This window comes from Neofelis nebulosa, chromosome 5, assembly GCF_028018385.1.
Source record: "Neofelis nebulosa isolate mNeoNeb1 chromosome 5, mNeoNeb1.pri, whole genome shotgun sequence".
NCBI classification, from domain to species: domain Eukaryota; kingdom Metazoa; phylum Chordata; class Mammalia; order Carnivora; family Felidae; genus Neofelis; species Neofelis nebulosa.
Window position 1 is genome coordinate 154,142,678 of NC_080786.1, and position 26,843 is coordinate 154,169,520.

At 43.6% G+C, this 26,843-nt stretch overlaps 1 protein-coding gene across 2 annotated transcripts in view; it reads right to left on the reverse strand.

The window, feature by feature from the left end:
- Nucleotides 1-26,843, reverse strand: part of DSCAM (DS cell adhesion molecule) — a 701,711-nt gene that overhangs the window by 235,328 nt on the left and 439,540 nt on the right. For both annotated transcript variants that reach the window (XM_058732055.1, XM_058732057.1), the window contains exons 4-6: nt 15,927-16,073; nt 5,788-6,066; nt 2,082-2,357 (exon numbers count right to left, since the gene is read on the reverse strand). In XM_058732055.1, coding sequence (XP_058588038.1) covers nt 2,082-2,357; nt 5,788-6,066; nt 15,927-16,073 — 702 coding nt within the window. The remainder of the gene's footprint in view (nt 1-2,081; nt 2,358-5,787; nt 6,067-15,926; nt 16,074-26,843) is intronic.

Below are 26,843 nucleotides of genomic sequence, written 5' to 3' on the forward strand. Positions count from 1 at the left end.
CCAGTTTCTTTGGCCTCCTAGAAAATACTCCCAGATTCTGCGTTTATATCAATGGTCATTCTCAGCTCACAGTATTGTGAGTTTTTATAATTTACATTAACCTAAAGCTACTTCAATGGGAATAATAGGAGGTTATAGCCAAGGATACTAGTTAGAGTCCATTTTAAGGCAGCTACTAGATATGTATTTATAACTACACTTCTGCTCTCTTTTGCTACATTCATACTGTCATCTCTCAGAAGAGAAAAAATAAAGTGAAGCTTCTTGTCCTGAATGGAAACTGACACGCGACAAATAAATCCATGAGAATGCTCGCTATGCTCCTCTGCCCCGCCTTTTTTTTTTTTTTTTAATTCAAGTGACAGGCTTTTTTGGAGATGAAAGCAGACATTATTTTCCCAGTGAGACCTGAGTGTCTTTGAAATCTTTCTTGCTGTCACTCTCTGATAACCTGAAATCTTCCGACATCATTATGGATTATCAATATGCTCTTTAGGTTTTCTTAGTCACACGAGATAGTTGCCAAGGTAACTAGGCCTAGACAGGTACTCTGTCCCTCTTCTACAAAGAATCTAAAAATAGTGGCTATGTAAGGACTATAGTGCATCAGCAGCACCAAACTGGCTCTGTACAAATTGATTACTTTCTGTACTTAATTATTACGGGGAACACGGTGTCAGGCACTTAATAGGAGTCCCAAGCCTTCTGGCAATTTCGCCTCTGCTTTAAAAAAAAAAAAAAAAAAAAAAAAACTGTTTGCAAGAAAATGCCCGAATCAAAATAAGAATCTCATTGCTAAGCCCGCTTCTTAAAAATAAGCTAAGGTTAGGGGCGCCTGGGTGGTGCAGTCGGTTAAGCGTCCGACTTCAGCCAGGTCACGATCTCGCGGTCCGTGAGTTCGAGCCCCGCGTCAGGCTCTGGGCTGATGGCTCGGAGCCTGGAGCCTGTTTCCGATTCTGTGTCTCCCTCTCTCTCTGCCCCTTCCCCGTTCATGCTCTGTCTCTCTCTGTCCCAAAAATAAATAAAAAAAAAAAATGAAAAAAAAAAAATAAGCTAAGGTTAAAAAAACAATAACAGAAATATCCCCTAAGAGCATCAAGGCATATTTTAAACTAATGTTCATACGTAAATATTTTTTCTCTTTAGACTATAGGAAAGTCACGTCATTATTTTAATCAATTGACATCAAATGAATTTTAAATTATATGTAAAGACAGAATTTCCAATAAGACACACACACATACACAGACAAAAGCTTGTTCAATTATCCGGTGACAAATGTATGTCTCACTTGAATGTTACCTTGATAGCTTTTTTTCCCTGGCTGATTGATAACCTTGAAGATGTAAGCAGGACAGTAAGAAAAGAAAACAACACACCTGAAACCTACTATAATAACCCGAGGTCATTCCTCACAAATTCTGTTCACCTAAATTGGTGAATATCTGGACCCGATCAGTGACAACTGTGCCAACCAGACGCCATTTTTTTTCTTTCCACCAAGTACTATACTGAAATTTTGCCCTACACTTTGCCCGTAAAATTGTACTTCTCAGCTGGGGGCTGTTATTTCCTTATCTCTCCCCACCCCCAACCCTGGGATATTTGGCAATGTCTGGAGGTGTTTTCGGTTGTCACAACTTGGATGCTGCTAGCATCTAGCGATCTAGCGGGCAGAGGCCAGAGATGCTGGTAACCACCCTATAGCATCAAATGGCTCTTCCAACAAAGCATCATCGAGAAACTCCAGTCTGGGCTAACACGCCGTCAACCAAACTATATGTTCCACGTTTCTGAGGTCTGTAACTTGACAAGTAACTAAACACATGAGTGGGCGACATTTATGTTACTTAACTTTATGTGAAGTTACTTTTATTATAGTACTTCCACCATTTATAACTTTCACCAACACTTGGTCTCTTATTAGCCCGGCGTATCCTGAGAAACCAGGGCCGAGTTATTAGCTAGCCAGACAGACAGAAATCCTAACACTGGGAGTTATCAGCACTGCTTCATCATTCTTCTGAGCACTCTGCGTTTGGGTTCTTTTGCAGCTGAACCCTATAACAAGGCCCACTGACCTTCAAGGACCACCTGCACATAGTCTTGAGCGGACAGCTTATCCTTGCGCACAAAGCACTGGTATGCGCCCCCGTCACTTTTGACCATGTGATCCATTATAAGGTTTTCGTGGTTGATCCCTGTGATCCTCACATTTTTTCCAGGGTTGAGGATTTCACCGTTTCGGTACCAGGAGAGTTCCTGGTCCTCACTGCCTGTCACGCTGCAGGACAAGGAAACCTGGCTACCCACGCTGCTTTTAACTTTCCTGGGGCTGATGGTAGCTTTCAGTGGCTCTGGAAATTTTGGTGAGAGAAAAAAAAGAAGGTAAGAACATCACATACATAGACATCATTTCAACAACATCCTGAGCTTCTGACAAGGCAAAGGCATCATTGTAAGCAATGCTACGCAGTTCTTATGTTCTGGATTATTCCATAGTGCGCCATTTTGTTCAGGAGCACCCTCTTTACTCTTTGTTTTGTTTTTTTTTTTCTGGTCTTTTTTCTCTGTGGGGCAAACAGACCAACATTTGGTCAAACTGCTTTCTCACTGGGTAAGTGTGGGGATTCACCCACTGACAATAAGAAATGCCAAGTTCTGGCCACCAATAAGGACACAGGTATTGGAACATTTAAATCCTATTTGCCTTGTCCCACGGTAGCACTGACGGGTTTCTCTGGACGATTCTCACACAGTCACAACACCTGCTCATACCCCCCTTTGTGGCTCAACCAGGGCCCATAACACACAGCTGTAAGAAAATAGGTTGATATTAGACTTTGTGACCAATGAAACAAAAACAAACCCAATCTTACGTAGCAAGTTCATTTACTGAACATCTAATAGAAGCCAAAAGTAGGGTTAATGCTACAGGTAAGACAGAGATGAATTATATTCATGGTGCACCTGGCATGTGCCATAAAATTATTACACTTCTTTTGTACATTATATAAGTCAGTCTTCCCATAGTCCTGCATGTTTTGTCTTATCATATCCATTTTACAGAAGAAGAAGTGGTTGTTCAGAGAGATTAATTAACTGAACCAAATCCACTCAAGCGGTAAATAGCTAAAACCATTTTTTACCCCAATTATTCCTGACATCTCCTGTCACCACACCACGAAGTCTCTGGTTCCAAGAAGTTCGGTCTTTTGGCAGATGAGACAAATACAAGAGTTAATATAGTAGCCAAGAAGTGATATAGGGACCATCAGAGACATATACTATGTGGAAGGGGATCGGTAGAAAGATCAGGAAATTCCTTAGATATCAACGATGAATAGAGCTGAGGCCAGCTGGAAAGAAAGGGCATTTTGTGAATTAGGGCATGAAGCATAGCCGTTGTCACAAGGAGAGCGTGCCTGTTCACTTTGGACACGACACAGAATCTCTGTAGGAAAATTATGGGAGAAAAATTCCAAAGGCAATCTGGAACAAGATTTCAAAAGGCTACACGATCTTGGAATTAAGTCAGAGGGGACTAAAGGAAGCATTCGAGAATTTTTTGCAAGTGAGTTTATAGTCAAACACATTTTTAGGAGAATTGATTGATCATACTGTATTGCACAAACTGGAGTGGGGAAATTGGTCAGTAAGGGAGCACTCCAAATGTCTAGTTGAGGTGCAGTTAAGTCTCAATCTAGGACAGGAGGGGCGTGGGGAGGGTGGCTAAGAAGCACCATGAGCTACAATCTATAGGACTTGGCAGGACTTGGACTCGGAAAGGAAAGGCTTAAGGAGGATCCAGGATTTAAAGCCTGCATTTAGAGGGCTCGGGAGTGGGGAAGACATCTCAAATAAGAAGAGCCATTGACCACGCAGAGATGGTGGAGAGTTTGTTTTGCGATGCTGCTGTGTTGAAATGCCAGTGGCACATCTGATGTAAAATTGGGAGACATGCTGTCTAACACTCAGGAAGGAAGCCAGGCGAAGGCTGCAGATCCAGCCTTGTTCTCAGAGGGGAGGAATCCAGAGCCCTATGAATAAAGAGAGCACCAGAGGAGAAGAGACGGGAGAAGAGAGGGCTTTGGATTTAGAACCCAAGAGAATGCTTTCTGTCTAGAGAAGAAAGACAGAAGTCATGAAGTCAGAGGGAGTTGGGGAACATTTGAGGGGCACTTCAGGACTTGTCCAGATGTGGCAAGAGTACAAGGGTGACAACAAAGTACGGTCAGAATTAACACTTTTCCGCAAATAACTTCTAAAGTGTAGATTTTGATAAATGAGAAAGCAATAAACGCTGAGAGCTCAGCCTGAGATGGTTGGGACAGGGGGTGTCATTGGGGAGGGCACTGCACTGGGGTTAGAAAGACAGAAAGTTTAGACCTTCAAGTATTTGAAAACCCTCTTCCATGTGGAGGGAGGAGTGTGACCTGTGGTCAGGATAGGGATGGCTTATACATGGAATAGGAAGAAATTAAATGTAACGGGAGTTGGTCAGTTTTCTTTCAAGCAAAAGTATGGGCAATATCACCAGACAGGCTTATTTACAATGATTTTGACAATACTCTAAAATATAAACTTATTCAGCAGGAAATGGGGAGCCGTGAAAGGTGTTTTAACACAGAGGAGGTTTTGAAGCTGTGGGGACACTTCTTCCTTGCCTTCCAGTACTGCATCATTGCATCTGGAAGTTTCTTCAGCTTCAGAAATAGAGCTGTGCGGAACTTATCTTCCATTTCTTCTGAAGCCCGGCCTAAACACGTTTTCATGATATTCTCAGGACTCACCCTGGGCAGCTGGTTCCAAGCAGTCACTGGGATATTTAACATATTCTGTTGGGGTGGTACTGTGCTAGAACAGACCACACCCAGAGTGACCCTGGAACAGGCAGTTGCACTAATAGGCATGGGGTTGGAAAAATCCAGGTCAAGAGAATGCCTCCCTTTCAATGCCAACTCTTATGACTTAGCTTGATCAGTCAGTTCATCAGATGAAAAAATATTTTATCGTATGTAATATATAAAATCATACACTATGAAAAGAATGTTCTAGTGGCATCTCAGGGCCACTTGCTTTGACCAAAGCCCTGCCGCTCAATTGTGGTCATGTGACTCGCATTGATTTGGTTTCTGCGTGAGTAAAATGGAGGGCGTTTGCCTAGATTAGAGTGCTCCCCACTGTGGTCACACCCCTCCTTCCTCTGGGGTCTGCCTTCAGCATCCCTCTCAAGACAGTCATTACAAACCAATCAGAGATGAAATACACCCACCATATTTGAATTAAATGATATGTAATAATGAGTCCAAGTCCAATATTTTGACAATTTAGAGCTCCATATTTCTGTGGATAATAGCCCCATTCAGGAACATAAAGTAGCATCTGAAAGCCAGCCAAGGACACCCACCGTGATCGGACTATCATCCCTTGCAGGGACATCACAAGCCCGCCCCTCCTCCTCCGTCAGTGTTCAGACAGGCTGGCCATTGTTAATTCAACAACTAGGTAATGGGATCTCAGATACATAGTCTGTGGCCTGATGGAAAGCTTGGAGGTTCAGATAAACCTGAATTCCAATCCTAAATCCAAACACCCCAGCTGTGTAATCGCGAGCAATCTGTCTGAGCATTCATTTCCTCATCTGCAAAATGGGGTAATATTGGTCTCAGCAGGACTGTTGTGAGGATTAATGGAAGGCTATAGCAAGAGCCTGGAAGTCATCTTGTATCAAGAGCTCCATCAATGGCAGCCAACATCACTGTTCCAAGCTACCCTCCAACTTACGTTTCACGTACAGGCGGCCTATCACCTTAGCAGTTCCGTATCTGTTGGAAACTTCACACACATAGCTGCCTGAGTCTGAAGGACGAGTGTTCTCAATGAGCAGCCCTGTCACGGTCTTCTGAAACCTTCCAGAAAGTTCCAGGGGCATGTTGTCCTTCAGCCAGCGATAATCTGGCTCAGGATGCCCAAGCGCTTTGCAAGGCAACTCCACACGCTGCCCTGCCATGGCTTTGCGATGATCAAACCCATCCAGTATGGATGGGGCTGAGTTCGCTGGGTCTGAGGAAGAAAGAAAAACTCTTATTAGACACGGTGAATGAGTTGAAGTGGCCATTTAGAATCAGAGGACCTCATGTATAAATTAAATTCTATACGTCATACTAACTATTGACGACAGATCTTTAAGTTTCTATTAAAGAACAGAAAGAAAAGCCCTATTCATATACATTTCTTCTGCTCAAAATCTTCAGAAGGTGGCAGCAGAAAAGGTTCTACTTTTCATTTCCCACTAAATAATGAGGAACTTTAGAATCAGCAAGCTTCTACCGGAATTGTTGGCCCAGGCCAGAAATTGGATTGTTCTATAACCAGACGATGTCAGACTTCTCCTTTCCAAAGAACAACAGTAGCAGAAATAGTTGTTTGACATTATGACAGTGTCTAATTCACCCGTTCTCCCAAATGATGTTTAGCTGGTTTTATAAACTCTTGAGCCCATTGGGGAAAGGGACCAAATACTCTCAAGAAGTGGGTCAGTGGAAACCACCCAGCTCAATGTCTAAGCTTGCTTTGAGGAATTGATATTCTCAAGGAATATTATTAAGAATGTAAAAATAGAGATCCCCTTTTGGGTGCCCAAAATAAAAGTCTCCTTGCTCTTTTATTCTTCCTGTTCTGAACTTGCACTGGACCACACACATGGGTGGTCACACTGGTCTCCGTAAGGATAAAGAACAGATATGGGCTCCTGGTTCCTGAAATCTTCTTATCTTCACCTTAGTTAGAAAAGCACTGTGCCTATTTCAATGTACCTGCAGTAACCCCCAAAGCAAAGGGCTGGATACCCTCTATTGTATCCAAGAACCATGTGGAATGTCCTCTTGAAGGTGCTGTGATTCCACAGCCACCAGGGACGACCAGTAGACCATGGGAAAATGGCAGACCCACTGAGCTAAAGCTGCTTCCCTTGAAATCATGAGAGATGAAGTCCATGACAAACCCGCTGCTCTTCTCACCTCCCTGGAGCTTTATAAGAACAACGTGAATGTTCTCATGGGATACAATGAGGGAACCTAATGATCTCGTAAAGGATATGTGACTGACCGAGTTTCTAGGACTCTTCTGTGGTTCACCCACTGTAACTGAAAAATTAATTCCATAGTCCATAATTACTTACACTCACATTTCCTACACTGTCTGGGTATGGGCTCCAGAGGGATTATAGACCTAAGAGGCCCACAAGAGCAAGGAGCCCTTGCCAGCAGAGGCCTTATCACTTCAATACCCTCCTGATGGAAGTTACAGACAGATTTGGAAGAGTGTTGAAGAGCAAGTTACTTTCTTATGGACTACAGAGTTATAAAATCTGTTGCTCTGTTTAGAGTGGGATGTAGGGTTGGTGCTGGAGGTGACACAGAGAAGGTGTCACTCCTTTGGTAGGAGAGGTTAGAAGTTTTTCCGTAGGAGAAGCTCACAACCCAGGAAACAAGAGGTGACACTTCTTTTCCTTTCTTTCTTTCCTTTTTATTTTCTTTTTTACATTTTTGAATGTTTATTTATTTTTGAGAGACAGAGTGTGAGTGGGGAAGGAGCAGAGAGAGAGAGAGGGAGACACAGAATCCGAAGCAGGCTCCAGGCTCCGAGCTGTCAGCACAGAGCCTCACGCGGGGCTTGAACTCACAAGCTGTGAGATCATGACCTGAGCCGAAGTTGGAGGCTAACCGACTGAGCCACCCAGGTGCCCCAAAAGCTGCCACTTCTAACACTAGTCACAAAAAAGCAATACCCAATTATTTCACTTAAATTTTATAATTCTGAAACTAATCATTGATAGAAATTTTAAGATAGCATTGTATAATTTTTTTTTTTTTATTTTTTTATTTTTGGGACAGAGAGAGACAGAGCATGAACGGGGGAGGGGCAGAGAGAGAGGGAGACACAGAATCGGAAACGGGCTCCAGGCTCCGAGCCATCAGCCCAGAGCCTGACGCGGGGCTCGAACTCACGGACCGCGAGATCATGACCTGGCTGAAGTCGGACGCTTAACCGACTGCGCCACCCAGGCGCCCCAGCATTGTATAATTCTAATGACTTTTTAAAAAGAAGGGATGGGAAAATTGGATATCCATTTCAAAAAGAAGAATTTAGAAGTCTTACCTCACAACACCTACAAAAATTAACTCAAAGTGGGTGGCAGGTCTAAACGTTTGAGCTAAAACAAATCTTCATGACCTTGGGTCTGGCAGAGTTCTTAGATACAACACCAAAAACACCAGGGGCAAAAAAAAAAAAATCAATATATTAAACATCATGAAAATTAAAATATTTTATATTTTCCAAGATACCATTAAGAAAACAATAAGGAGCAACCTATTAGAAGAACATATTTGCAAGTAGTATTTCTGATTAAGGACTTATCTCCAAAAAATATAAAGAACCCTGACGTCTCTATGATAAGAAGAAACAACTCACTCAAAAAATGGGCAAAAGATTTGAATAGATAAATCACCAAAGGCGACACACAAATGACTAATAAGCGCACGGAAAGATGCTCCATAACATTAGCCACTGGGGTAATACACATTAGAATTATATTAAAAAAAAAAAACTACAGTGTTTATACTGCTTCATACCCACTAGGTTGGCTCTAATAAAAAACCACAAACAAGAACAAGGGCTCAAGTGGAAGTAGAGAAAAAACTAGAATCCTCAGGCAGGATTCATAATAGCCAATAAGTGGAAACAACCCAAATGGCCATCAGTAAAGGGATAAATGAGATGTGTATATACATACAATGGACTATTAGTTAGCCATAAAAAAGAGTGACCTACGGATACATCTTACAACACAGACGGACCTTAAAAGATCATGCTACGTGAATGAAGCCTGATATAAAGCCACAATTGTAAGATACAATTTATATGAAATATACAGAAAACACAAATCTATAGAGACAGGCAGTAGATTAGTGGTTGCCCGGAGCTGGAGATGGGAATTAGAATTGACTTCAAATGGGCCCCAGGGATTTTTCTGGGTGGTGGAAATGTTCTAAAATTGGATGACATCCATGGTTGCACAGCTTTCTGTATTTACTAAAATCACTGAATTGTATAGTTAATGTGGGTGAAGTTTAGAGATGGTAAATTAAATCTCAATAAAACTACAAAAAAGGAGCGGGGCATTTCTTCTGTATATTAAGTATACAATTTAAGCAACCCTTGTGACAGGCTCTTGGAGGGATATTTGCTCATGTATAAAATTAGTACAAACAAACAGCATCGTATTTAATTTTCATCCCCTTGTCTTCAAACTGTATATCTACATGTTAAAAACCAGTTATCGCAAAAATTTGCAAACTCGCACAAAATTAGAAAAAAATAATATAATGCATCCAACATATTCATCACCCAGACACAAGAGGCATCAAAAAAATTTTTTTATCATCTATCTGTTTACTTCTTTATAGTCTTTGCTTTTGGTGCTGACACACTGAGTCAAATTATAGAACGTCTGTCATCACCATATCATTAGTATGCTTCTCTAATAAAAACACAAGTTTTCTCATAAAACCACAATGTCGGTAACACACAATAGTAATAATAACCTCTTGGTACCATTTAGTATCTATTCCAAATTCATTTTTACCCAAGGGGCTAAAAACACATCATTATTAACTATTATTATTATTTACAATTGATCTGATTAAGTCTGGATTGTTCTATGGTTAACAGCTATGTCTCTTGATTCTCTTTTAATGCAAAGAAGGTCCTCCTTCTTTTCTCTCTCATGTCTTCAACTTACTGAAGAAGCCAGTGGGCTGTTTTGCAGCAAATCCCAAATTCTGAATTTTCAATGGGTTCCTCTGTGGCCATTTTCCTCATAAACTGGAATTTAGTTCTAATGATATGATTAGATCAGGTTCAGCCTCTTTATTTCTTTTGTTTTAAATTTATTTTGAGAGAGAGAGACAGCGAGCAAACACATGAGAGGGAGAGAGACAGAGAATCCAAAGCAGTCTCTACACTGTTGAACAGAGCCCAGTGTGAGTCTCGAACCCACAAACTGTGAGATCATGACTTGAGCCCAAGTGAAGAGCCAGATGCTTAACCGACTGAGCCACCCATGTGCCACCCAACCTCTCTCTCTTTGCACCCATATCACGTGTGGCTTTCTCATCTTCGGTCATGCTAAGTTCATCAGCAAGTTCAGGTAATAAAGTTTGTCTGGACTATTTCATTAAGGGTTTAAATGATTTTCTAATTGTCATATTTCCTTCAACTTCAGTAGATGTGATTATTCGGCAGATAAGAACTATCCTTCCTGAACTAGGATTCTTTGGTCATTTTGAAATACAGTAGTCATAGGTAAGACAGGAGAATTGTGATTCTCTTTAAACTACCACTTACTTCGAGCCCCGCGTCAGGCGCTGGGCTGATGGCTCGGAGCCTGGAGCCTGTTTCCGATTCTGTGTCTCCCTCTCTCTCTGCCCCTCCCCCGTTCATGCTCTGTCTCTCTCTGTCCCAAAAATAAAAAAATAAAAAATAAAAAAAATAAACTACCACTTACCAAAACCAGGTGGTGATGCCCTAATTTCCTCTGTGTAGACCAATGAGATTCCTATTGGTGCTTTTGTTGTCATTAAATAGACATGGGTGCATGTATCCAAGTATATATATGAACTTAAGTATGCAAGTACAGTAAAACCTTGGATTGTGAGTAACTTGTTCTGCAAGGATTCTGCAAGATGAGCAAATATTTCTAATAAACTTTAACTTGATAAATGAGCGATGTTTGTAATACGAGCAGTAGGTGATGCCGAATGTCACGTGATCACAACTGAGCCAATGGTTCTTCCCTCCTCCTCCTCCTCCTCCTCCTCCTCCTCCTCCTCCTTCTTCTTCTTCTTCTTCTTCTTTCTCTCTCTCTCTCTCTCTCTCTCTCTCTCTCTCTCTCTCTGCAGGATTCTGGGTGATCGTCTCCCATGCTCAGATGCTTGACTTTAGGCCGTGGTGCTTGGCAGAAATCAGTGATTTTTCAGAACGTTGGAAGGTGCCCACAACTGGCACTGGTGTATTTTTTATCACTTCAAAGCACCTCTGGACAGCCCTTTGCTTTTCCGTACGAGAGTAAGCTAGGAATGCTTTGCTTCATTCTAGCTCAGGTTGCCTCAGATATAGACCCTTTCCTCTGCTGTCTTATTGCCAGTTACATTAAATACAGCATATAACAAGTTTATTGATACTGTCCTGTAGTCAACATGCGTGTGAGCATATACAATGGCCCCCATGCAGACAAAGGTTGAAAAGAAAAGGGGGAACAAGAAGGAGATGATTACGGTGGAAGTTAAGAAGGAAATGATCAAGAAGTATGAGTGAGGTATGTGAGTGGCCAAAATTGCAAGATTTTGTAAGAAGTCTATGTCTGCATCTCGTCTGCAGAGGAGGAGAAAAAGGCAGAGGAATCCCTCAGTTCAGATGAGATCAGGGAGAAGGGTAAAATGTGGGAAACGGTGCAAGATTTTGTAGAAAAGCACCACCCAAGCAAGGCTGTAGCGGTGCAGGCAATGAATCTGTTTAACGACCATGCAATGTCACATTTCTGCAAAATCCTCAAAAGGAAGCAAAAGCAAGTGTCATTGGATAGGTTCCTTGTTAAAGTTGCACAAAAGGAAGAAGACTCCACTGAGGCAACAGACAGCAGTGATTCTGTTACTGATAGTCAAAGTCGTCCTACACAATAACCCTCCTCTCTCTTGTCTCCCTCACACCAGCCACGAAGGTTTTCAAAGGTAAGTGTCGGTTAATTTGTTTATTTTTCTTTATATTTTTTATTTCCTTTTTTTAAAATATATTTTTAATGTTTATTTATTTATTTTTGAGAGAGAGAGAGAGAGAGAGAGAGAGAGAGAGAGCGCGCGCATGAGGGGGGAAGGGGCAGAGAGAGAAGGAGACAGAGCATCCCAAGCAGGCTCCACGCTACCTGCACGGAGCCCGATGAGGAGCCGGAACTCACAAACCACAAGATCATGACCTGACCTGAAATGAAGAGTCAAGACGCTTAACCGACTGAGCCACCTGGGCGCCCCTATTTTACATTGTCTTTATTATTTTGTATTATAGTACAGCCCTGTAATAATTTTTATATGAATATTTTTGGGTTGTGGAATGAACCATCTGAGACTCCAATACTTCTTAGGGGGAAAATTCGCTTTCAGATACAAGTGCTTTGGATTACAACCATGTTTCCAGAACAAATTATGCTTGCAAACCAAGGTTTTACTGCATATATATGTACGTGCGCGTATTCGTAATGAACTCAAAAGATTTTGAAATGTTTAATGGTCACCAATCGCGTGCCATCGGTTATTTCTGAAATTCAACTCATCACACTTCGGGCCAACGAGAACGCCTTCAGAAGATGTCCCCTGTCTCGTTTTGACAATCTTAATGTTTCAGGTTCGTCTTATCCATTTCCTGTCCCAGACAGTGCAATCCACCATTCTTCTAAGGAGCCATGGTCCCTTTTTGGGGGATCTTTAAAGGACACTAGGGTCTAGAGAGTACCCCATTATAGTATTTTAGAGGATGGACTTCCTCCAGGCCTTCCCCTGAGGCTTCTCTCTTTGTCACTTTTAGTAATGCTGAGTCACTCTGACTCCATTTTACTGCTAAACCCAGCAGTTTCCATCAGGGTGACTTCCTGTTCTTCTGAAAGGAGTATTTGCTGAATGAACACCTATGAGGTCTTCAAGGAGCTGGGCTACCACTGAGTGATGCGATCACCACAGACTACTCTCATGGTCCTTCCACACTCGTCTTCAACTCAGAACTCGGGTAGGTCTATCTGAGTGCCATGAATACTCCTACACCCATTGCCCCAGGGGCCCACCCAAGGGCTGGCCCTCTGCTTTGGAGAGAAGTATTTGCTGACTATTTTGCCGATCTGCGACTGTGAAGTCCTCGCGGGTCTTCCCCCTCTCGCCTCCTGCCACTTCCGTGACAATGCTTTGTTCCCGTGCCCCTACTGCTGTCCGCACTTCATCCACACCCACTCATGTCCACGTTCCACTGGGTGCCGCCGAAGGTCTCATCCACGTGCTTTTTCCTCTGTCATCATAGTCTGTCTGTTTTAGTTTCAGGGTGAGTTTGAGATCATTAAAAACCTTGCTACCCACATGACCCAAACCCCATGTGTGCATTTTTAAATGCATTTAAATCTAAAGTAAAATTGATTTTCTTTTTCCTTCAGAGCTAATATTTCTTTTTTAAAGAAATGTTTATTTATTGGAGCCCCCCGAGTGGCTCAGGGGGTAAAGTGTCCGGCTCTCGGTTTTGGCTCAGATCACGATCTCACGGTTTGTGGGTTTGAGCCCTGCATTGGGCTCTGTGCTGACACTGCAGAATCTCCTTGGAAGTCTCTCTCTCTCCATTTCTCTCTGACCCTCCCTTGCTTACATTCTCTCTCTCCCCAAAATAAGTAAATAAACATCTTTTTTTTTTTTAATTTTTTTTAACATTTATTTATTTTTGAGACGGGGAGAGACAGAGCATGAGCAGGGGAGGGTTAGAGAGAGAGGGAGACACAGAATCCGAAACAGGCTCCAGGCTCTGAGATGTCAGCCCAGAGCCTGATGCAGGGCTCGAACTCATGGACCGCGAGATCATGACCTGAGCCAAAGTCGGACGCCCAACTGATGGAGCCACCCAGGCGCCCCAATAAACATCTTTTAAAAGTTTATTTATTTGGGGGAGAGAGAGAGAGACAGAGAGAGACAGAGAGAGACAGAGAGAGAGAGAGAGAATATACCATGCAGGCTCCATACGGTCAATGCAGAGCCTGATGCAGGGCTCAATCCCACGACTGTGAGATTATAACCTGAGCTGAAACTGAGAGTCAGATGCTTAACCGACTGAGCCACCCAGGCTCCCCCAGGGCTTAGATTTCTAGAATAGTCATCCTCACTCAGCGTTCATGGTCTCATTTTCTAGCATTAACAATTTCCCCCCTCAACTGTGTTATTAATGTTTCTGTGACAAAAGTCCTAACAGTTATGTTCTACACACAGTAGACTCTCTCAAGTGCCTTTCCATGACACTTGACTCAGTTGACCCCACAGCTACACCTCTAACCCCAAATGCTCAGTGTCAGTGTGGGACATTCCCCCACAGATTGTGCCCAGAAGCGCCTCACTTCCCGTCACAAATGCTCGCTGGACAGCCTCATGGACCCCCTCACTTCCATGGTGACCAAATGCTCATGGGCCCTGCTGTCAATGTTTAAAGCATCAGCAGAATGTTCTATGAAATGAAACAAAACAACAACACTAACAAACTTGGGATTCAGAAAAGTAAATCAGCCTCCTGATCCCTGAGAGTCGAATTTGAAAATAAGTACTTAATAATTTAGAGTAGAGATAAACAATTCCACCTTTCAGGATTCTCTCTCTCTCTCTCTCTCTCTCTCTCTCTCTCTCTCTCTCTCTTCCTTTTGCTGGTTTTCTCTTTTTTTCAGATTTCTTTTCAGTCTTCTCTTCCAAGAAAGATGGGCTCCCAGATTCTCATCACTTAAGTCACTTTTTTTGGATGGAGAAACGTGTATTGCTTCTTTTGCTAAAACTCAATTTAATCTTGTACCCAGATCCACCCCTCCATCCTTCTCCTTTCTTGTCCCAATACTGTCACCATGTTCTCCTCACTGCACACAAGACCTTTCCTAGGATATTCTGAGCCAGTAGAACACCGTGCTGTCATTAAAGCCACCATGGACTACGATCACAGATGCCATTCGCTTTCTCATTCGCTTTTTTCCAGGTTTTCTTTCTTTTTAACGCAGTGTAATTTTAGTGTACTGATCGTCTTGCCCTTACAGAGACAAAAACACAGCACTATGAGACAAGGGATAAAATAAATCTCTTTTCCATGTCAACAGGTAAAGAAAAAATGTCTCCCTGTGCAGAGGGGAGATGGCTGAATTCTGACTTGTGTTTGCACAGCCCCTGAGAGCGCGCGTGGTCTCTGGCTACCGTAAGGATGTGAACGTGGAACAGGAACCAAGATAGAGAAGAAGCTCAGTAAGGGGGTGTTCGGGCAAGATGTTTTTCATTACCCCCACGGTCAACAGCTTTCCATCACTTCTCCCTCAAACAAGTATCACTACAAATAGGTTAAAGAGGGTCACCTCGGGGAACGGTTTTACCTTCTCAAGCCGCAAGGGCAAATGTCACATACTCCACGCTACATTTCTAGGACCAAGAGGGACATCTCACATTCCACACCGCTCCGTGAAGAGCTGGCATATCGCCGTGTGAGCAGATTGCTTACTTGTGGGACAGGTGGGCCAGCGACGAGCCAGTTGTGACGATGATGCAAGCGGCTGATATTTTCTCCAAGTATAAATCCCATAAAGGAAGGCACAAAGCTGGCGTATTTACAAGAGTGGAATCAACTGCCCTCGCGTTTCCTCCACTGGACAATAATCCTGGCAGGAGGCGGGAGGGAGCGTCTAGCCCTTTAACTTGAGATGTGGGCAGTGTCCCCAATATTGTTAGACGGAATATGGGGAACAAGAGGTGTGTCCCTGGGTCCCCGCTCTTCTCCCTCGGAGCTCTGTGTCATAGGCAGCCTCAAGGTGCTGCTGGATGGAACACACACACCCAGGGCAAGGAGGCGCTCCCTTCAAAACAGAAGCCATGTTGGCTCAAAGGAGTGTGGAATTTGGGAAAACCCGAGATGACTTCACTCGGAATACCTATATTTGTAGCGTTCAGCATTGGCAAACCTTTGGTTGCTAAACTGTTTTGGAAGAAAAAACAAAGGAAGCCTTTGTTTGAGTCTTGAGTCCTACAAGTTCGGTTGACTTAGCTCAGAGCACTAACAAAGGTGTCACAGAAACAGGAAACACGGGCTGGATGGGTGTTTACCTGATACAAACAGTCTAGCGCTGTTACTCTGCCTGGTCTCCCCGGTGTATCTATGCCGCGTGATACAGCGGTAGTTATACAACCCATCTTCATTCTGTACATCTTTAATATACAAGGCTCCCGTGGATGTGATGAGAAATCTAGATCCTGAAATAGAAGAGAATGATTATGCAATTAAAATAGAACAAAAGCAACCCAACCACATAAACAAAGACGTGGAATTTTTTCAACCCCCCCCCCCCCAAATGAAAGAACCATTAGCAAAGGCTAATGATAGGAGTGTGTCGGTTACCTTAAGGGTCCAAGCTATTTTAACTTTTCAATTACCCTAAATTAGGAGTTTTTAGTAACTATGCTATACATTAAATATATGCTTAGAAAATCAAATCTCATGAATTAAGTTTTTAGGTCAAATGTTTATCTTTCTTTTTTAAATAATTTTTTAATGTGTATTTATTTTTGAGAGAGACAGAGTTCAAGTGGTGGGGGCGGGCGGCGGGGTGGGGTGCAGAGAGAGAGGGAGACACAGAATCCAAAGCGGGCTCCAGGCTCCAAGCTGTCAGGATAGAGCCTGATGTGGGGCTCGAACCCACGAACTGTGAGATCATGATCCGAGCCTAAGTCGGACGCTTAACCGACTGAGCCCCCCCAGGCGTCCCACACATGTTTATATTTTGAGCAACAGACCCGGCATATAATTGCTGTGGAGCTAATTTAGCAGATTTTCCTTGCTGACCCCGTTTCTCTTAGAATGTGACACATCAAAGGAGTATTAACTTTCTCTAGTAAATTTCTACCTCACATATGTATGAACTGTCTCTCGTTGAAGTGTTTCAATTAAACACACAAATGTTAGATTATATATCAATAAATATATAAATTATAAATGTTAGATTATAGGGGCGCCTGGGTGGCTCAGTCAGTTAAGAGTCCGACTCTTAGTTTCGGCTCAGGTCATGATCTCAGGGCGTGTGAGTTGCAGCCCCACATCGGGCTCCGTGCTGACAGTGCAGAGCCTGCTTGGGATTCTCTCTCTCTCTCTCTCTCTCTCTCTCTCTCTCTCTCTCTCTCCTGCTCTCTCTGCCCCTCCCCCACTCACTCTCTCTGTCTCTCTCAAAAATAAGTAAATAAAACTTAAAAAAATAATAAATGTTAGATTATAAATCAATAATACATAAAATATAAAGTTTGTGGAAACTTCCCAGGAAGGACCGTCTTAACCTGCTCATAATAACAGCCAACACCTGATGCTTGATTCTAAGACTAAGATCAATTCCTCCTGTAATCAGTGTCTTGGAAAACTCTGGGGTTACTTAACTGCTACCCCAACAATGATCAATCCCTACTTTTCATTGGGGGGGGTGTACTCTCTACATCCCTAGATGTTTGTCTGTACAGCTCTACCCGTATCAAACCATCTACATTAAGAGATCAAATGTCAATGCTGCTTTAAGAAGGATAGAGATAATTTTCCCTTTGAAAATGTAAATACCTGGAGACAATTTTACTGTTCAATTATAATCTGATGATAAGCCAAATAAGGGCAAAGCAGTAAACCCCAGAGTGAGCTGTGGCACCCCCATGGTGAATGACTGAGGATACCACCCCCTGCCACTGTTAGACCCTCCTATGGAATATTCCACCACTGGATGCAAGGCTACTTGGGGGTTAATGTGATCTTGTCTCTTTGGGAAAAGACGAAAAATGCCAAAAAATCACCTTCTTTTATTGTTTGTTGTCCTATGTTCATTTGAAACTTCCTTTGGTTTACTTTAATCAGAATTGACTAGGAGTCTTGACCTCAATAGTTTTAAGTCTCCAATATTTAAGTTCTGAACATAATGCCCACTAATTTCTTATAAGGACTACACTTTATCCATCGATCAGTTGTTCACATAAAATAAAAATGGCTTATGATTTCTTACGCAAGAAAGAGCAATTCAAAAGGGTGTGGGTAAGAAAAAAAAAATCATAAAAGAAATACCAATCTAGAATAAGCTTTTTACAAGGACACAAATTGGGGCCACCCAGGTGGCTCAGTTGGTTGGGCGTCCGACTTCAGCTCAGGTCATGATCTCACGGCTCGTGAGTTTGAGCCCCGTGTCGGGCTCTGTGCTGACAGCTCAGAGCCTGGAGCCTGTTTCCGATTCTGTGTCTCCCTCTCTCTCTGCCCCTCCCCCACTCACACTCTGCCTCTCTCTGTCTCTCAAAACATAAATAAACATTAAAACAATAAAAATAAAAATAAACGATAGGACACAAATTAACCGAAAAAACAGTATAGAAATCTTTAAGTAAAAAATTCACTTTTTAAACAATTTTATTTAGTTACATATTTTAAAATACACCACCAATACGCTATGTATTAGAATAGCTAGAAAGTCAAATGCTCTGTATTCTAGATATTTTTGCCTTATCCTCCCCTCTCCCCAGGGAAAGCAACTAAAAATACATTTTACCACTTTTCCTATGTCATCGCACACCAGCATTCCTTGCCAAGAGACATTGCGTATAGCCGAAACGTTTTTCTTGCAATAGATTTTGCATACTTACATAATGTTTTAATATCGAGCCTCTTCTAAGTACTGAGCAGTGGACAGAAAAGAGGAACCAAAAGCTAGTGTACATAAATCCCGTCGCCTTTCTGACACAGGGTATTTTCATTAGAATCTGGGCAGCACAGCTCAGGAGTGCTGGAAAATGCGGAAGGGCCGCACAGCAGTGTGCGTTCATTACTCTGCTGACTCCTGAGAGGGCTCCATTCTCCAGGCACATTTAACTTAATCACTCACTCGCTCCTGTAATATCTCACTTTTTTTTTTTTTTTACTCACTTAGCATGCTAAAGAAGACGGTTCAGACGTGCTGTTTCAGAAGAACTTGAACCTTGTTTGTTTTGAACCTTCCTGAGACGTTCGCAAGAAGAGGGAATTGACTTAATTACTGTACGTCATTTGAACCATCTCTGTCTCGCCCCTCATTTCTCATTGAAACCCATTTCAAAAGCCATCGACATTTTAAAACAAAATAAAGACAAAGAACAGGAGCCTTTGACTAAGAGAGAGGCCCTGAAGACCCAGGGTCCTGGGGAACAGTCAGAACTCCCAAGATGCATGGCATTTTCAGGGGCAGCACACAGAGTCTCTGGAGCCCCAGATGTCTTGTCTCCATGGTGATAAGAAATCGTAACTGCTCCCTAACTTGCCAAGGCACACCGCTTCCTGCCTTACGTCATCAGAGCTTTCTGGGTCATACAGAATAAATGGTTCATTCACATCCCTAAATGGGATTGAAGAATGTGCTTCTATTAAAATATTCCAACAGCAAGATACAAAATGCCGATGTCCATAAACTACACACACACACACACACACAAACTCTCTCTCTGTCTCATCCACGCACACACACACACACACACACACACACACACACATTTTACTACTCACATCTGTCCTGTAGCATACAACTGTGCAAAGCCAAAATTTTATAGGTAGTTTTCTCTCCCCTGGAAAGCTATTAGTGCTTTAGATTAAAACTTCTAAAATACAGCGCATACTTTTTGTCACGTCAAACGCATCGTGAATCAGTCGGTCAACTGAACAATAGTGAATGAGTTTTGGATTCCAGGTCGCCACTGTGGACATCAATTATGGAGGGGCGCTGCTGAGTTATTAGAGGGAGGTCTCAGTAGCTCTCTTGACTTCTCAACATGCACTAACCGGTTCCCAGATGTTTAAGCCCCTCGTTCTAATGGTTTATCTGCTCCTTCCTTTGCAACTGGGCAAACTGAGAATCATTACTTCTCTCTGCCCTCAATATCCTCGTCAATACATTCACAAAGTGATGCATTCAGTACGCTGAAAGGTAGAAACCAGACATAGCCCAGCTGTTAGAACTTGCCAGAAACTAAGAGTTAATGGGTCATGAGTAAGTGCTGGTGCGGTTCTCCAACGTTATTAACATGAGCTTGTACGTCAGCGCCGTGAACATAAACCCACAGCTTTGTACCAGTTGCGCGAGCTCAGCACAGCACCTGGCAGGATATTTCTATCCAGAGACAAGACTAGCAAGGAAAATGGGATGTCTGCACAACTGGGAGTGTCGTAGGAACACTCAGGGTGTAAGTCCACGGCCACACTCCTCCCGCTGCTGCTGTGCTGAACGGCGGAGTAGGCTCAGACAGCACCGGCTCCTGAGGTTCAGACACAATGCCTTCTTGAGCTTTCTATGTGAAAGCATCAGAGGCAGAAATTAAAACAGCAACAGTTCTAGAAACCCATTGGTCCAACTATGGGTAGCTGAAGATCTGAGCTGCAGAAAGCAGGCATACGTGACCTCCAGAAGAAAGCGTATACAAGCTGATTCTAGGAAGACCGGAGCCGAATGGTCCACCGTTCTTCGTGCCAGCACTCTCCTGGGCTTTGGGAGTCCCAAACGGAGGGAGACACGGCCCCTGTCTTCAGGGCGCTTACGATCGAAAGAGATTTCAGTCTTAGGGTTGGACACATGGCAACAAGGTGAGAAAACAGGATGGGAGAGAGAAGTGTAATCGGGAAACCCGTCTCACCTTCATGAAGGTAACTACCAATAATACCCAGGGAGGAAACGTGTATTATTACCAGACCTATGTATTGTTACATATCCTTGCAGATTACTCGGACATAAATAATTAACCTTATATGTCCAAGCATCCTTTACCAACCTGCGTGTTCAATCTACTCAGCCATTTTTTTTTCTCATTCTTATAAAGAATCAAGTTAAAAGATCTTTTCCTTGGTACCAGGTAAAACAAGCTGACCCCCTGGAAAGACTTCTCATCGTGGAGAAAACAAAAAAAAAAAGCTGGAGTCCCGAATCCAGCGGATCTGAATTCCAGACCTGTCCAAGTCACTTTCCAGCTGTGTGACCTCAGACAAGACACTCAGCCTCTTTAAACTTTGTCTTATTAAAGACAGATGGTGAATAGTATCCTCTCTGTTCCAGTGTTGAAGTTTAGATTAATGCAAGGACGTCATCCAGCAGAGAGCTATGTATTACGTAGGGGATCTATAAAAGCAAGCGTAACGTTTGCTATTCTGTTCTGATAGGTCAGTCGTCAGTCGACAAGATATGCACATAGCTGCCCAGGGCCATCGGCGTGCCTGAGCCAGACAGGGAAGAGCCCACGTGGACATGAACGTAATATTTAATTGTTCATTTATTTGCTAACTTATGTGAAGCAGCCTCATGTATCAGGAAAAACATCAAAGTGGAAGCAACATGGCTGAGTTTTATGTCACAGTTCCGCCACTTGGAGCTGTGTCGCCACAGGCAAAACGTTTCCCAACCCCCTGTGAGACAGGTTGTATGTACCACAGGTTATGACCCAGGTGCAGAGAAACAGGACAAGGCTCTCGGAGTCGCTTCCTATGTCCCAGTGAGGGGCTGTAGGGAGAGGGAGGGCAATAGAGACACTGTGCTCAGAAATCCTTCTTGCCGTGGACTGGGACGTTCATGGAAGCTTGAGGTCTTCCTCCATAATCATTAGAATGTAATTTGAATAGGAATGTTTGCCGGTATATTTGTCAGTATCCGAACATAAGATGCATATTCTGAAGTTTTCCAAATTAACCATTTCTCACCTCTCATATCTCATCTAATACAAGGTCCTTCCGTTCTGACTTCTAAAATAAATTCCGGAATGGTCCGCTTCCCTGTCTCTGCTAAACACCCCAGTCTGGGGCTCCCCACCTTCTCTGTTTCCATTCCTGCTCCTTTCAGCCTGCTCCCCACTCAGCATCCATGGTCATGCAGCGCAGTAGATTGGGTAGATGGTTTCGTGTTGACCAGGTCCCAGTAGACCGAATTGTTCACGGTGGCCTACAATGCTTCAGGCTTTGATCATATTTCCAAAAGCCATTCGCCCCCTCTCTCCCTCTGCCACCATGCACCAGTCACCCTGTTCTCTTAGTCGCTCCACCTGAAGGGCCCTGAGCCTGTATCTCTACCTGGCTGGCCCCTTCTTATCTTTCTGGCCTCAGTTTCTAAATCAACTTCCCAACAATGCCAGCCCGCATTAACTTACCCCTCATCACTCACGCTCATGGGACTTGATTTTATCACATCGTGAGGCTGCCTTTTGTGAATTTCAGGTTGGCTTAGCTTTTCTCTCCTCCAACCAGAGTAGCAGAAACTTGATTTGTCTTGCTCAATTTTTCATCTCCATTACACCAAGCTGCGCCTAGCTATGCTAGCTGAAAATATTTGTTCGAGAGATGGGTGATCAAACAGTCTATCACCACGTGTATACAGAATGTCTCTTCTTAAGCCTGGGCAACAAGAAAGCAAGCTGAAATACCTCCTTCTAGGTTTCAACGTGAAACTTCCTCATGTATAATACATAAAAACCAGTATTTCCCCCCTCCAGGAGAAACCATAATATATTCTTATATGAAAATGAGCATATTTTCGGATTTTGATGTTAATTCCTCCTGCATTATGCTTTCTGGCTCTTTCCTATGCAGTCAGGCCGTTAAATCTTCAGTAGGGATGACACTATTTTCAGGGAGATTTTTTAAAGCGTATCTGATTTTTCACTTAGTCAGAAATATATCTTAGGGTTTTTTTCCCTCTTTTTTTCCTTTTGCTATTGCAATCTGAACTGAGTTAATAGTAATTAAAAGAACAGATGGTTCCTCTAATAAGATGCCAAGTGGCAGAGTAAAACACAATGAAACTTTTCTCAGCTGTGCCTGCCACCTCCAATTGACAGCCAACTGTGTAATGAAACAGCTTCGTCCTGAGCCGTTTTCCTAACAGCCTCCAAGAAATAAACGCAAGATTGAAATCTAAGTTCTAAGTATATGGCACTAGAAACGAGATGAGCCTCTAAATGAGGATCTCACATCTTTTAGTTTGAAACTTGAATTAGCATTAACTAAAACAGAAGTGGAAACAGAAAAAAAATATATATATATATATATAATCTATGGTAACCTTCAAGTTATCACTTTCTCTTAATCCAGATGTAGACTGGAACAGAATCTAACTCTTCACCTGGGTCTGAGGTATGTCTGTTCTGTGACGTGATGGGTGGGGGCCAAGCTGTAATCAGAGGCAGGCGGGAAGGAGCAGCAGTTATTTCTTGAGCAGCTGGGTGGCCTGATAAAAAGGATTCTTCAAAGAAAACTATGTTGAAAGCCACATATAAGGGAAAGGAGGAGGCCCTTAAGGTAAGACTTCTACCCCGGTGTTATGGGTCGACGTGTGTCCCCTCCAAAATTCAGAACTTAAGTCCTAACCCCCAAGACCTCAGAATGTGACCTTATTTGGAAATAGGTTCGTTACAGGTGTAATTAGTTAAGATGGGGTCATACTGAGGGGCGCCTGGGGGGCTCAGTTGGTTAAGTGTCCGACTCTTGATTTCGGCTCCGGTCATGATCTCACGGTTCATAAGTTTGAGTCCCATATCAGGCTCCATACTGACAGCACGGAGGCTGTTTGGGATTCTCTCTCTCCCTCGCCCGGCCCCTCCCCTGCTCATGCACTCTCTCTGTCTCTCTGTCTCTCTCTCCCAAAATAAATAAATACAACTTAAAAAATAATTTTTAAAAGAGGTCAGGCTGAAGTAGGGTGCACCCCTAATCCAATGTCACAGTTGTCATGAAAAAGTGGAAATTTAGACACAGAGACATCTGGGTATGCATACTAATCCTAATCAGAGCCAACAGCTATTACAAGCCTAGGAAGAACCACCACTGCTCTGAACATCCTGCATTTTGACCCACTTTGTTCTCACAACGACCTCATGAGGCAGGTATTATTCCCACTTTGCAGATGAGAAAAGTGAGGAACAGAGATTAAGTGGCTTGCCTGTGTTCACACAACTTTTGGCATCCCACCAGCGTGATGCCCTGGTGTCCTGGCCGGGAGCTCACACGCTCAGGCGCCGTGCTCCCTGGCACTGGGTCACGGCCCCTGTGAGTCAGCAGGGCACAGCACCAGGGCCCATGGAACAGAAGTGACAAGCCCAGAATCTTTTTTTTTTTATTTTTTTTTAACATTTATTTATTTTTGAGACAGAGAGAGACAGAGCATGAACGGGGGAGGGGCAGAGAGAGAGGGAGACACAGAATCCAAAACAGGCTCCAGGGTCTGAGCCATCAGCCCAGAGCCTGACGCGGGGCTCGAACTCGCGGACCGCAAGATCATGACCTGAGCTGAAGTTGGACGCTTAACCGACTGAGCCACCCAGGCGCCCCAAGCCCAGAATCATTTAAGCTAAAGAATCGACAGGCCTTGACTGGGGAGAAGAATGCTCCAAGCCCTCCATCTGTGGTCCCGATGGGTGGGTGGGGGGTGGTGGCACCAGCAGGCAGAGAAGCTGGGCAGGGGTGTCTACTTTTAGGGAGGAGGTGCTGGGTCACTTTGCTTGTGTGATGCAAGTCAAGCTGGGGACAGAGCTGCGGGGATCAAGCTCTGCATGTCAAGAAGCCCTTTTTGGGAACTGGTGTCCAGGACCCCCTGTGTGGGAGCGAAGGAAAAGGGCCAGCGAGACACAGCCCAGAGAAGGAGGGACAGAGACCCGGGAGGGTGTGGGATTATGAAAACCACGGCGGGGAGGACTTTCACAAAGGACTTTCATGTCAGCTGAGTCTCTCTTCCAGCATAAACTAGAATATCCATGTCACGTAAAAGGGCCTCGGTGTCCTATTCCGTGCAACGGGGCAGTAATACCTTCTGGAGAATATTGGGATGTTAAACAAGAGTGTCCCTGTAGGTGCCTGCTAGCAAAAGGAATTCAGGAATAGCTGTAATCTGCAATAAAATATATTGATAACGTATCTCACCTGCTAGATCAATACAAACATTAAATATCTAGCTACAAGCAGTGAGTAATATATATAGACCCTTCAAGGAGCCTACCCCGTGGAAACACTCATACGTGACACACACCAAGGTACACATAAGAAGTGCATGGAGGCCTTGTTTAAAAATGAAAAGCCGTCGGGGCGCCTGGGTGGCGCAGTCACTTAAGCCGCTGATTCTTGATTTCGGCTCAGGTCACGAGCTCCCGGTTCGTGGAACCCAGCCCCGAGTCGGGCTCTGTGCTGACATCACAGAGCCTGCTTGGAATTCTCTCTCTCCCTCTCTCTCCACCTCTCCCGCTCTCTCTCAAAATCAATTAACCGACTTTCAAAATATTTAAAAAAAAAATGAAAATGAGAAACGGTCAACAAACCTACATGCCAATCAGGGGGTGAGTCAAGTTAGGGCGTAGCCACGCTATGAAGCCACTGAAAAGACAGTAAGGTAAATGTATGCACAGTGCAGGCTGAGATCTGCAAGACGTCCGATAAAGTGAGTACAGACCAACACACGATGTTCTGTACAAAAGGCCAGGAATGTGTGCATGTGTGTATAAATCAGTGGGTGTAAACGGACCGAGAGGAAGGTGTCAGAAGCCATCCACCAAAACGTTGGCCATAGCTGCCTGTGAAGTCACCTGTGGACGAGGGGAAGGGAAGGGAGAATGAGAGGTTTTGCCCCATGGTCTCACGTACTTGAAAATGTCCAAAGAAGACTCTATTACTGCATTACTTGTGCGGCTCAAATTTATTTTGAAGAAGGTGTCAGTGAGCATATGGACGCAGCAGGCGTAGACCAAACTCATTTGAGCGGCACGGCAGAGGGGAAGGAGAGAAATCCAGGATAATATTGACGTTGGGAGTAAATGTGTCAGAGGATGGCCTTCTGTTTAGCATGGTTTTCGATCGGATCACATCTGCGCGTGCGTCACAGCAGAAGGGGGGCTCTCAATGTTTACCCTGGTCTTTGTAATCCTTCCCCTCTGCACACCCAACCCCACATCTCAGCCAGGATGGAGCGGACCTCCTGATTCCGGCCCACTTTGGTAACACGGAACTTCATACCTAAGTGCATTCAGTCCAGTCTTATGTGGGTTGGCACTGCCTCCCCCAAGGACACAATAATCCTGAGGCAGGATAATCCCCACGTTTGCCTTTCTTCCCCTGCTGTGCCCCTTCACCTCGCACAGGGCTGGATTAAATACTTGTTCGGACACTGATGACACACTTATTTGGGATTTTCCCCCAAGACAGGCGCAGGACGTAGGGCGTCATATTGTCAGGATCTGCTAGGTTTACAAAATCGCCACCAAGATATTCAAGGGGTCGTGAGGCTCCAGCTTGGACCTTGGGCTGTCTGGAAGAAATCACTTGGCCAGACAGGATGGCATTGCTCCTGCACACAGGGCGAGAAGAATAAGCTAGCGACCCGGGGCTGGATTTGAGAAGCACAGGGTGATTCGGCATATATGTGTTTAAATTCTCGCAAAGCCATCTCACTAAGACACTTTTCTTATGTAAATAAAATTCTCTCAGTGAAATTCTCCTGCAGTTAAATGAGGCTCAATTATACACTACTAATTTCAGCCTGCGCCCTGCATTCTGACTGTATACCTAATTACCCTATTTAGTCTCTTAATGATCAGATCTTCGTTCTTGAGCAGATATTCCAGGATGCCATTAATCTTTCCTCTAGTTAGATTCCTGGTTATTTTAAAGGAATAAATCCTTACAAAGAATAGAATTTGATTTTTTTAAAGGAATTCTTTTAAGGATCTTTATAAAGAGCCAACAAAGAAGCTTAGAAAACTTTAAATTGTATTTACTCATTTATATGCTGGACGAAACAGTTTTGGGCCGTGACATCTGGGAGCAAAAATTTTGGTCGGGGAGAGAATCAAAACAAGTAAACAGACCAAGAAAATAATTACAAAAGGTGGTAAGTGCTCTTAAGAGGATTAAGGCATGGAGGTTGAATTCACATGAAGAAAACTGCTGTTTAGGCAGGGCGGGGGCGGGGGGCGGTTTCAGAAGAGACACCGCAGTTGGGAGAGCAGGGCTGAGAACAAGGA